Source organism: Gallinula chloropus (assembly GCF_964237585.1).
Source record: "Gallinula chloropus genome assembly, chromosome: 14".
Lineage (NCBI taxonomy): Eukaryota > Metazoa > Chordata > Aves > Gruiformes > Rallidae > Gallinula > Gallinula chloropus.
In genome coordinates, this window is record NC_140099.1 from 20,137,570 (window position 1) to 20,150,302 (window position 12,733).

A 12,733-nucleotide genomic window follows, 5' to 3' on the forward strand; every position below is an offset into this window, starting at 1 on the left:
GGCTGAGCACACTGTGAACAGTCTCAGCTCCCTGGTACCTCAGCTCTGATGGGATTGCATGCTCTTCATGCCTAAATTATTCAGTTATTCCCAGCAGCCCTGCAGCACGGGCAGCATCAGCCCTCACAGGCCAGGGCAATAATTAGCCAGCTGTTCATCCCTTGCTCCATGTGGGCATTGCTTTTTGTCTTTTTGAAAAAGTAACATTAAATATAACTTAACTTATAAGTCATATATTTACAACTATATAAGTTATAGAATAAACTTCAGGCAGTCTTGCCTAACACCCTGCTTTTTACAGACCAGCATGGTTGTTGTGAAAACTCTTGGGGGAAAGGAAGGGAAGGGAAGGGAAGGGAAGGGAAGGGAAGGGAAGGGAAGGGAAGGGAAGGGAAGGGAAGGGAAGGGAAGGGAAGGGAAGGGAAGGGAAGGGAAGGGAAGGGAAGGGAAGGGAAGGGAAGGGAAGGGAAGGGAAGGGAAGGGAAGGGAAGGGAAGGGAAGGGAAGGGAAGGGAAGGGAAGGGAAGGGAAGGGAAGGGAAGGGAAGGGAAGGGAAGGGAAGGGAAGGGAAGGGAAGGGAAGGGAAACTGCTGTAGCTGAACAATCTAAACCTTGCCCATGTGCTGCTGAGGGTGTTTGGAAGAGAGCTGAGGCTGAGCAGCCCTGCTCACCCCTTCAATATTACCTGGGAGGCAGGGCTGCTCCAGGGAACCCTCCTGGGCATTTCCCTTCTCTCAAGCCCTTTCTCTTGCAGGTCTTTATTTTACCCCAGTGTGCATAGGCAGGGACTGAGCATCCCCAGTAAAAGCCATGGTTCCTTGTTTCTACACCCTCCCCAGCGTTTGAAAACCTGAACTGCTGCAGTGGGAGCCGCAGTGCTGCCCAGCTGCTCCGGCGAGCATCGCTCCCCCCACCTCCTTCAAAGAAGATGTATGGCTTCATTCTGGGCACCCTGGTGAAATAGCCGTGATGAGAATATTTGCTGCTCCATTACACGTTTGGCCTTATGTTTTTCAAGGCACTGAGTTTTCACTCTTGCTCCAAATAAGAACTTTTTATTAGCAGGGGCTGAGTCACTGTGCAGCTGCCTCAGATCCGAGAGCTTTCATTGCAAATATAATTTGTATGAGCTTCCCAGCTGTCATTCCAGGCTTCCTAAAAAATAGGGGTCTTGTGTGGACTTTCTCAGATGAAGGCAAAGGCAGGGGTTTGTGTAGTACAAAGGGACAGCTCTGCCCCACACATCTGTAGGTAACAGATCTGCGGCCCCCAGTACAAGAAGGATGTGGAACTGTTGGAGAGGGTTCAGAGGAGGGCCACAAGGATGATTAGAGGGCTGGAGCACCTGCCCTACAAAGAGAGGCTGAGGGAACTGGGCTTGTTCAGCCTGGAGAAGAGAAGGCTGGGGGGGGACCTCATTGCAGCCTTCCAGTACCTGAAGGGAGCTTATAAGCAGGAGGGGATTCAACTTTTAAAAAGAGCAGATAATGGCAGGACAAGGGGGAATGGACTAAAGCTAAAGGAGGGAAGGTTTAGATTAGATAGCAAAATATTTGAAACTGGTGATGCATGATGCACAGCTCAGACTGTACAGATCAGAGCTGTCCCAAAACTGGACTATCTCCAAACCCACACATCCTGAGGCTGCCTGCTGCTCCCCCCACCAACGCCCTTTTACGCTGAGCATGACATCATTGGCATGGAATACCCCTTTTGGCCAGTTTGGGTCACCTGTCCTGGCTCTGTCCCCTCCCTTCTCATTAGTGGGGAAATACAAACAACTGAAAAGTCCTTGATTGCTGGGCAACAACTAGAAACACCAGGGTGTTATCAGCACTGCTCTCATCCTGACTCCCAAACACAGCATTCCACCCACTGCTAGAAAGGAATGAACTCTGTCCTAGCCAAAACCTGGACACTGAGCAAAATCTCCAGGGTACACAGATTACTGAACCCTGCTAAAGGAAGTTGAGGCATTTGCTGTGTCTCCTGGTGCACTGAGACAGTCTGTGTCTGTCTGTGGTCCAGGGCAGGGAAGATGGTGGGAGAGAAGCTCTGCTGGATGCAGATGATCTGTTACCTGTTGCAAATAACATCTGTGCTGGAACCAGTAACTTAATAGTCGTTGGTGGGGAAAGACCTGAGGCTGCTGGGGTGTTCTCCACCAACTTTTCTGAGGTTGTTTGAGCTCAGAGGATCACGTGGTCCTTCAGAGATACTCCTTGGTGGTATCTCCACCAGGGAGTGATGCAAGGGCATCTGTCCAATAGATTTCCTGGGCTCTATGGCACTCCATTAGGGGGCTGACAGCCTCTGTAAGTAAGAGCTCAGCATGAGGCAACCAAGTTACTCATTTATCCTTGGCTAAGGAGGTTATGAACATGCACTAAAGCATGGGGAACCCCTTTTTGCCCATGTCATCCTGGGAAGCCTCATGTGCTGGGAGCAGTGGGTGCCACTGCCCTGTCTGCAATGTGGGAGCACACTCCCTGCACACTCAGTCCTGAATTCCCATCACCACTTCACAGTGTTCCCAAGTTTTCTGGATTTATGACCAGAAACTCATCCACTCAGCCCTGGCAGAGGCCACAGCAGCACGGGAACGGGGAGGGGAGCAGGGGGCCACTGCCAAACCCAGCCCAGCACCTCTGCTCCATCAGAGAGCCTAACCAACTCCAATTCTCCCCCTCTCTTCCAGGAAGCTTGAACGTTTACCTGCGGTTGAAAGGTCAGACTGCCATAGAGAACCCGCTGTGGTCTTCAAGTGGAAACAAGGGCCAGCACTGGAACCAAGCCCGTGTGAATATCAACCCCCCGACTTCATTCCAGGTAATGGCTCATACAGCGTGTCAGGATTTGGGAGAGGGAGTATTCGGCTTTCTGTGGAGGGGGCTTGTGTAGTCTGACCCCTTCCTTGTGGCACAGGACCCCAGCATCTTTGTTTCTGCTCCAAAAGCTGCTTTGTGGGTGGATAATTGCTTTCCCTGCTTTAAATAGGTGAGCACCACAGAGCTTAAGGATGCACACTTTTAACAGCAGGACAGCAGCTCTCTGCTTGAAGGCAAAACTTCTTGTGGTTGGGAAGATGCTGGTAACTGATATAAGAAGTTGGGGGTTATGATTTCAGATTAACAGCTGGAATACTAAATTACTTCCTGTGAAATAGTGCTTAGGGTCTGTGGTACAGTACCTGGGTTAGAGGGTTCCTGAAATACAGGTGTTTCCTGCAGAGAAAGGAATGGACCCCTCCTTGTGCACCAGGAGGCTGGTGGCAGATGGAGAGAGGGGATTCTGACTCTTTGCTCCACTGTGAGACAGAGACTCCCCTGCAGTGCTGCATCCAGCTCGGGGGTCCCCAGGACAAGGACACAGACCTCTTGGAGCAGGTCCAGAGGAGGCCATGGATATGATCCAAGGGCTGGAACAACTCTGGTCTGGAGCCAGACTGGGAGAGCTGGGCTGGCTCAGCCTAGAGAAGAGAAGGCTGCTTCTGGGGAGAGCTTTGAACCTCTTCCCATCCCTGAAGGACCCACAGCAAAGCTGGGCAGGGCTGTTGGTAAGGGCAGGGAGCGATAGGATGAGGGGTGATGGCTTAAACTAGAACTGGACAGGGTTAGATGAGACCAGAGAAAGTTCTTCCCTCTGAGGGTGATGGATCCCTGGTACAGGTTGCCCAGTGAGGTGATGGAGGCCCCACCCCTGGAGCTCTGCTCCTGGTGTACCTCAGCTCACATCTCTTTAAAACCTTATTCCCTGGGGCCACAAGCTGGTACGTGACATGGAACCTCCTCTGCTTGGCTATTTTCCACCTTTAACACTGTTGTGTTTAAAGGCTCCCACATAAAATAAATGCAAAGCCATGAAGCTCTGCACAAATATAACAAATAAATGTCAGCGTGCTCAGAACCTTAAATTACTTTTTTAGCAGCTCTTGCATCAAGCAAACTTTATTTTCCATTTAGGAGCTTAAGTAGGAAAGAATATAAACCTCCCAGTTAAATTTAAGGAGAGTGAATTGAAGTGAATCTCTGCAGTAAAACAGTGCACAGGCATGGGAATTAAAACTTTTTATGGGTTAATTTATATGGGTAAAAGTGCAGCTCTGTTTTGGTTTATACCTTCCCAGTCCCTGTGACATATAACAAAGCTTCCATGGTGAAGAACTGAGAGGGTTACAGTGCTTTGAATCACAGAAAGTATTGCACACAAGCTGTCTTGGGGAGAGAGCCACTTCTTGAGTGTTTTTAAAGAATGGGCACCAAAAAAGAGAGCATGTGGATGTAATTCATAGACTCATGGAATCACAGAATGTGTTGGGTAGGAAGGGACCTTCAGAGCCCATCCAGTCCCACCTTGCAGTGAGCAGGGACATCATCACTAGAGCAGGTCACTCAGTGCCCCATCCAGCCTGACCTTGGATGTCTCCAGGGATGGGGCCTCCAGCACCTCTCTGGGCACCCTGTGCCAGGGTCTCACCACCCTCAGAGGGAAGAACTTTTTTCCTAACACCCAACCTAAATCTCCCCTTTCTAGTTTAAACCATCCCCCCTCATCCTATTGCTCCATGCCCTTGGGAACAGTTCTTCCCCATCTTTCCTATAGGCACCTTCAGGTATTGGTTGGCCAATATAAGGTCCTCTCAGAGCCTTCCCTTCTCCAGTCTGAACCAGCCCAACTCTCTCAGCCTCTCTCCATAGGAGAGAGGTGCTCCAGCTCTTACAACAAACACTGGCATCTAGGAAGGTGTCACTTCAATTCAGATTTGAGCAGGAGTGCTGCCAGAGCCTTCAGCTGTGCTTTCCTTGATACCCTTCTTGTGCCAGAGACCTTTTTTTTGCCAAAAAGAGATTTTTTTTGCATTGATGGACCAATCTGCCCTTACCTAGATGACCCTTCTGGGCCACTGAGACAGATGTTCAGCTCCTGGCAGTGAGTGTAAGGCCTTACCCCTTGTCATCACGCTGTCCTGGGGATGTCGTGAGGCTCTCCTCTGCTTATTGGGAGACTGTCCAGGGAGGTAAAATCTGAAGATGCACAAGCTGAATCCCCTGGAGACACTTGAGATAACTTTGGGGGACACTATAGAGGCATATTTCAGTTGACAGTGGCAGGAGAAGGGGGATGGAATAAAGCTAAAGAAAGGAAGGTTTAAATTAGATATTAGGGGGAAGTTTTTACAGAGGGAGTGGTGAGGGGCTGGAACAGGCTGCCCAGAGAGGGGGTGGGTGCCCCATCCCTGGGGGTGTTCAAGGCCAGGTTGGCTGGGGCCCTGGGCAACCTTGTGTAGCTCCAGGCCTGGAGGTTGGTGGCCCTGCCTGTTGCAGGAGGCTTGGAACTCTGTGACCCTTGGGGTCCCTTCCAGCCCAGACCATTCTGTGATTCTATGATTTCCATGCCCCCTGTTAAGAGAGCAGAGTGGCCTTTGCCATATGTATAACCCCTCTATTCTTCAGCTCCACACAGTATCTTTAACAACAGCTACCTAAGGTCATGGACATGCAGATAGCAGGTTTGGTGGGATACTGGTGGGGGATTCTGGTCTTCTGGTCATCTGGCACCTCCTGTGCATCACTGCTGCATCATGCCCATGCCTTGCCAGCACTCATCTGCAGTGATTTGCTCCGAGCATGCAGCCAAGCTGGCTAATGGCAGCCCCGTCTCTGAGGCCCGTGGAGCTCAGTGCCAAATGCAGATTTTAATTAAGTGCTGGCTGTCGTGTTTGTGTGGAGTCCTTTTGTCTGGAAACAGTGTTTTTCATTATCAGGAAAGATTTGACTTTAAACTCCGTTGACTGGTGGTGTGCCTGCTGCCAAGGAGCAGGAGGGCAAGCTGTACTTTGGCGGGGGGAGAAGAGAAGATGCTTTCCTCTCGAGCTGAAAGCTTCCCGTCATCAGAGGCAGAGTCAAAAATCGTCAGAGGGATAATTACCTGAGGTGCTGTTTACAGACAGCAGGGTAAATTACAGGAAAACTTACTGTTTTCCCAATTATGGTTTCCTGTTGCATTAATATCCACCTTGTTGTGGCAATTAACCTGCAGCGTCGCACTTCAGTCAGGCACCGATGGAGCCTCCCTCTCCAAACGCAGAGCTTTCAGGTTTATCTCGTGCTCCCAGCACAGACCTTGCTGCGTGGCTCTGGGCACAACAGGCTGGCTGTAAGGACCTGCCTCTCATTGCTAGCTGCAGGCTCAGGCACCTCCTGGGGATGCTCAGCTTAGCAAAGGGATGAGATGTGTGGGAGCGACATGCCCTCCGAGGAAAGGCAGAGTGGAGGATCGTCGTGGGATGCTGCCCAAGGGGTGTGGAGTCTCCTTCTCTGGAGATATTCAAGCCCCATCTGGACGCCAACCTGTGTGCCCTGTCCTGGGGTTGGACCCCATGGGCTCTGGAGGTCCCTCCCACCCCCTGTGACTCTGTGAGTCTGTGATGGCTGGTGGCATCACACACTGTTGTGGTGCAGTCCTTGGGGGATGCGCATCCAGCTGGACGGGCTACTGGAGCCCTCTGATTTACAGGGTCATCTCCCACCACCCTGAGAATTTACTGGTTGTTTATAATGAAAGGGATTCATTTCAAGTGCACAGCTTGGGTTGAACTGTATTAACAAGCAGGGAAACATCAGAAGCTGCTGGAAGAAGAGGGTCAGTTGAGTCCTGCTGAAATCAATGACAGCAGAGAGAGCCCATCCGGGTGCCCCAGACATCTCCCTGATGCAGTTAGATCACTTTGCAACCTAATTTAAGCATTTAGCTCCAGATGGAATTAATGATTTTTTTTTTTTCCAGATGTATTTACTCTACCCCCAAGAGTTAATGTCTCCATTAGTGCCACAGTGCACCCTCACAAAATCCATGGAGTTTCATGCATATAGTGGTGCAGATTAAAGCTAAAAAACCCCTTGTCATCTGAGTTAGCCCAAAGTATTTCAAAGGACTGAGGCAGGGACAAAGGGAGAAGGAGAGAGAACTGTGCAACTGGTGCTGCTTGGGAAATGTATTCCTTACAGAATTCCTTCCTCTCTTGTGAAAGGCTTTGAAGTTTCCTAGGGAATGAATTTCCCACAGCACAGGAGGAGCCCCTTCTTCTGCAAAGCTAATGAAGCAGCATCACAGTGGGTTTGGGGGAGTGGATAACTTTGTTTCTTTAAGCAATAGTTATCCATGGCTAATAACAAACATCTTGGAAAATAACATTAGCAACCTTGTGCCAAGCCATCCACCTCCCCACAGGCACCATTCCTTTTCCCAGCTCCAGTGGTTGGGGTTTCAGAGTAGGAATATGGAACAGGAAGAGGTTAATGGGACCGTGAAATCCCAGACATCCATTTACCAGAGGCTTATAGAGGAATAAAATCTTTACCCTGACCCTCTCTGAGATAAAACAGCATCATAGTGTCCTCTGATGAATATAAACCCATTCCTAGAGGGCATCAAAGCTTCTAGATGTAATGATGGGACACGAGAGAAGCTGCCACTGTCACCAGTTCCTGCTGCAGCAGGAGGTCTGGGAGATTAAAATCCACCAAGGTGATCACAGGAGATCACTGGGACCTCAGGGGATCCCAATCAAAGGCAGTCCCTTCCTGAACCCTTGAAATAAATACAACTTTGTCTTAGAGGTGATGGGATGCCAACCTGGCTCTGGAGAGGTTTCTCCCAAGCTTTCATGAGCCAGGGAATGGTTGCATGGAGGCATCTCCTGTCTGCAGGGAGGTGCCACCACTGTGCAGAGGGAGCCCAGTGTGGGAGATGGGATGGGAGGGACTGGTTGGGCCACCTCCCAGAGCCAGAAACTTCCTTTTAACTTTTGGAGCTTTTCTGTCTCCTCTGTGTTCTCATGTGGTTGAGTGGACACTCAGCCCTCCAGCACCTTGCAGGTGCTGTTCTTCAGGCTGAGCCTCTGCTGTTTGCTTCAGCTGCCAGGAGTTCCTGGGAAAAACACATTTTAAACTTCTCTTTAAAACTTCTCCTCCTCTTCACCCTGCTCTTCGCTGCAGGAATATTGTACTTGGATAAATACACACGTTGCACTTAGCAGTGATGAAGCTGACCTGGAGACATCAGGTAGACAGCAAGGCAGACAACTAGCAGCTCTGCTATTTTTCATCTCCTTCTGAAGTGTAAAACCCTCCACAGCTCCCACATCATCTGCTGTCACCTGACCATTACGTGTGAACTTGGCTGCGTTTTGCTCCACCACGAACAGTGCCTGTAGATGATGCCAAGCCCATCGCTGGAGTTTAGTGCCTGCATGATGCAGCTCAACAGCACCCTCTGATCTGCTTGTTCCTTGGCTTGTTCACAGCTCATCTTCGAAGGGATCCGGGGCCCTGGCATTGAAGGTGACATCGCTATTGATGATGTATCGATTGTGGAAGGAGAGTGTATGAAATCAGACCAACCGGCCAACAGTAAGTGGCTCTTCCACACGCAGGGGAGAGCAAATCGCTCCTCACAGTTGCCAGTTTGAGACACCTTAAAATGGGTTTTCTCCAGGACAATCATGTATTGTTGGGCTCAGTTGGAGAGGCTTGAAGCGCGATGTTTTCCTTGGAAGCAAAATCTGGAGTCAAAATGTCTTTGTTCAGTTGGGATGATGCTGGTTTAGCAGAGATGCCAGTGGAAGGATGATGGGATGTAGGCGGCGGTGGGAGCGCTGGGCTTGCACTGAGGGGGGTTGAGATGGGCGGGTAGGTAGAGGAGCATCAATAATGTGTTAAAAGGGAAGACAATGGCAGGACAAGGGGAGATGGAGTGAAGCTGAAGGAGGGAAGGTTTAGATGAGATGTTGGGGGGAAGTTTTTTACAGAGAGAGTGGTGAGGGGCTGGAACAGGCTGCCCAGAGAGGGGGTGGGTGCCCCATCCCTGGGGGTGTTCAAGGCCAGGTTGGCTGGGGCCCTGGGCAACCTTGTGTAGCTCCAGGCCTGGAGGTTGGTGGCTCTTCCTGTGGCTGGGGGGTTGGAGGTCTCTGATCCTTGGGGTGCCTTCCAACCCAGACCAGCCTGTGATTCTCTGATTCTATGATTCAGTGCACCCAAACGATATGAAATCCATGAATATCTGTGTTGTGGTTCCCCATGGATGTTGTTCCATCCCTCTGCCCCAGTGTGTGCATTGTAGCCTGTATCTTCTGAGCCTTGATTGTGTCTGGGCAGCCCTTTAATTGTCCCTTTTTCCCCCCCTTTTTGTAGATTTACGATCAGGTGCTGTTGGGACATTAGCGCATATACGACTTATCCCAGTTATCATCCTCATGTCTGTCTTAAGTCATCAGAGGTGACCTTATCCTGGCAGAGGCTACAAAAGATTCACCAGGCACTGGCATGAAGAAAAGAGTCTTTGTAAACTGGACATTTAAAAACAAACTACCAAAGATTCCTCCACTGACTGACTCAAAAGTTAAATAAATACGTAAATAAATAAAAAAAAAAGGTAATTAAAAAGCACTGGGGACATAAAAAGGCATCATGGGAGTGTAACTCACTATGAACCACGTGTGAGAACGAGATCTGGCCTAAGTAAGGAAGAGACCTTCAGGTGCTTTTGTGGTCAATAATGAATACAGCATCATCTGGTTGAACTCTCGGCAAAGAGCTATAGAAACCCTTGTCAAAGCACAAAGTCATGGCTGGTTTTGTTTCAAATGAATAGTTTGCTTGTTACCATGGAAACCTAATGGCCTGCCAAAAACAAAAACAAAAGGAGGAAGGCAAGAGAGAGAGAGAGAGAGGAAATAAAAACAAAAGCAGAGAGCGAGAGAAACACCTCACTGTAAACAGGGTATGTGAAGAGCTGGCATTCATTTTCCCTTCAAGAAGGTTTTTAGTGTAGAGTTGAAACAATTGTAGGCCCTTTCTACGTTGGCTGTCACCTCCTCTAGAGAGTAACCCTAAACCCGAGCTGTTTTAAGCCGTTTCTGTTTCATTTCTCATGGCTATGCTTGAATAACTGTATGCTGTCTCCTTTTGCATGCATTACTATCCAGGGTGTGCGACCTGGGCTTACATATTACACAGGCTTCTCGGAGTTTGCTTGCGGCCACTCCAACACCCCTCTCCCCCTCCCCAACTTAAGTCATCTGTTCCGATACGAAGTGAAGAAACCAAACACCACCGTTCTTTTATAAATTGCCATGGAAACCAAGTGCCTTCAATGAAACAAGCCTGATTTAAAGAAAAAAAAAGATAAATAAATAAAAAAAAATATGAAATGAAAGGAGAAAAAATATATATAAATAAAAATAATAAAAAATAACGATGGTAATTTACAACACAGAAAGCTTGCACTGCTAAAATGTGGTTTGTGCAAAGTATTTTCTAACCCAACGACGGAGCCTGGCGGGTGTGCAGACTGCAGGCAAGGAGAAGAAGCCGCTTCTGGAGACGGACGGACCTAAGCTGCTGCGTAAGCCCTTTCGGATGCGATGTTTGTTGTTTAACCTTCCAGACAGCCATGGCCTTTCCGCTTCTTATCCATTAGAAAACAGCTCCCGTTGGTCCTGGAAACGGGAGCAGCACTCTTCTTGTTCTTCTTTTTCTTTTGGGGTGGTTTTTTTTTTTTTATTGTTGTTGTTGTTGTTGTTGTTGTTGTTGGGCTTTTTTTCCAGGTTATGGAGTGGGTCACCCAGAGGAACAGGTTGTTAAGATGCTCTTGGTGCAGAAGGTGGTAACACACAGATGTTATTTTGTTTCTTACTCTTAAAAAAAACCTCCATTTGCAAGGCAGTCGGCCCCGGCGTGAGCAGGACGGGGAGGCGTGCGTGGGGGACGGACAGACAGACGGACGGGCAGCGCGTACCGAGACGCCGAGCAAACTGCAGAGCTCTCTGCAAACCTGGCGCCAGCGAAGCACCCAGGGGTGCCGTGCCTCTGCCCTGCAGCCAGACTCTGTGCAGGTCGCCACAGATTATTTTGTTATTGTAGCAAAATTAAGGGGGGGGGGGGGGGGGGAGGTGGGGGAGGGAGGAAATAAAAACTTTAAAAAAACCAAGAAAAAAATCCACTTTTACAAGAGAAAAACCATAGAAAAGCTGTACAAAAGGTTTGGAGCTACCCAAACACGTGCCGTTAGCCAGCCGGTTTTCCACTGCATTGTAAAGTTCCCTTCCAGTTGGTTATGAGGATTTGAAGACCTTTTTCCTTAAATTATCTCAGCTTTTAACTTCATTTCAAAAAAAAAAAAAAGAAAAAAAAAAGAAAAAAAAAGAGAAGACTTTTGTCTAAAGAAGAGTATTATAATTATTACAATGATTATTATTATTATCTGTTCTCTCAACACCCTAGGATTAAAAAAACACCCAACCCTGACATGCAGGTAATTGGAGTACCAACAGGAAAACAAACAACCAAGTATAATATTTGCAAATATGAGTATAAAAAGCACAACGAGATGCAGTAAAACAATGACAAGGCTTGATTTTTTTTATTCTGTAGAGAAATGTTTGTGCAAATTCAGTAATTCAACTGAAGAGATAATTTTACAGCTATGTTCAATAAAGCCTCTTTCCAGGTAAGGTATGCCAAGTGGTACGTGTGTTTGTTGAGCAGTGTGCCCCTGTGCCCTGGCTGGGTGTGACTGGGATGGCTTGGTTTTAGCCCTGATAAACTGGTGTTGTCTACAGATGTAATGGTCTGTGCTGGTGATGCTCACAGGATGGAGCTTGCTCGAGGATGCGGTCGGCTCCCTGATTTCTAGGCAGGTTGTGGTGTCTGTAATCCCCTGCACGGTGGCTGGAAGGCTGCTCAGAAGATGGTGGGGTGCACTGAGTGTGGATGGACTGTGGGGTTTGACACCCTTTAAAATATACACAACCCCAAAATATTCCCCAAATTTCCCACTGGATTTTAATTGTTGGATGGAGTATCAGGTACGCTCAGAGCCCTGCCAGCAGGGGATGCACAGCTCTTTGCAGCAGACTCAATGATAGGTTTCCTGTTCGGTCTCTAACCGTCTCATGAGCTGGATGGCTCCTTTTTTTATGCTGGTTTCTCATTTGAGCAGCAGCTGCAGTGATGCTCCCAGGCTGGGCATCCCACAGCAGGCACTGCTCCTGGTCCCTGCTGCTCCTCGGGGACGGGCACGCGCGCTCTCACTTGGCCAACTACCCTTGTTCTGCTGTATTTATGACACCTGGGATTGCTGTCATGACTGGATGAAACAGGGAATATGGAGGGGAAAAAATAGTGGCAACCTGTGGCAGACTTTAAAATGTTAATCAGGAAGCGTTCCTTTTCCTTTAAAATACTTTTGTGGGGTTTTTCCCCTTGAATTTATCCCTCCCCAAACCAGACTCAAAGTCAAAGGCAATTTGGATGCCCATTGATGTGCACTGGCCGGGTGGAGCTCGGGATGCAGGGCTGACAGCGGCGGTGTGACAGGAGTGTCTGTGGGACAGGAGGATTTGGGAAGAGCCCTGTGATGTCCTCAGGCAGCTGTAATGAAGAGAGCTGGCAGATAATGGAATGGAGATTGTGCTGTCTCATTTAGATCCCAAGCTATGACTGCAAAATGAAATTTGTATTTTGGGTTTTTTTCTTTCCCTTGGTCAAGGACCACGTTGAGTGTTTGATAAAGGCTGTTGACTGACAGCCAAAGACCACGGTCATCTTCTTTTGGGGCAGGATAAATCTGTTTGTCCTGAAAAGCCTGAGTGTTTGCAGGAAAGGAAATGTATTCCCCATGCCTACTTCAGTCTTCCTCTGCAGGAGGTGCTCAGAAAAGCTGTTTTTGTCTCT

At 48.7% G+C, this 12,733-nt stretch overlaps 1 protein-coding gene across 2 annotated transcripts in view; it reads left to right on the forward strand.

Moving 5' to 3' along the window:
* Positions 1–9,279, forward strand: part of MDGA2 (MAM domain containing glycosylphosphatidylinositol anchor 2) — a gene marked incomplete at both ends in the record, with an annotated part of 321,167 nt that extends 311,888 nt beyond the window's left edge. For both annotated transcript variants that reach the window (XM_084270655.1, XM_084270656.1), the window contains 3 exons: positions 2,698–2,828; positions 8,305–8,410; positions 9,191–9,279. In XM_084270655.1, the coding sequence (XP_084126781.1) occupies positions 2,698–2,828; positions 8,305–8,410; positions 9,191–9,279 (326 nt within the window). The remainder of the gene's footprint in view (positions 1–2,697; positions 2,829–8,304; positions 8,411–9,190) is intronic.
* Between the last annotated feature and the right edge of the window lie 3,454 nt (positions 9,280–12,733).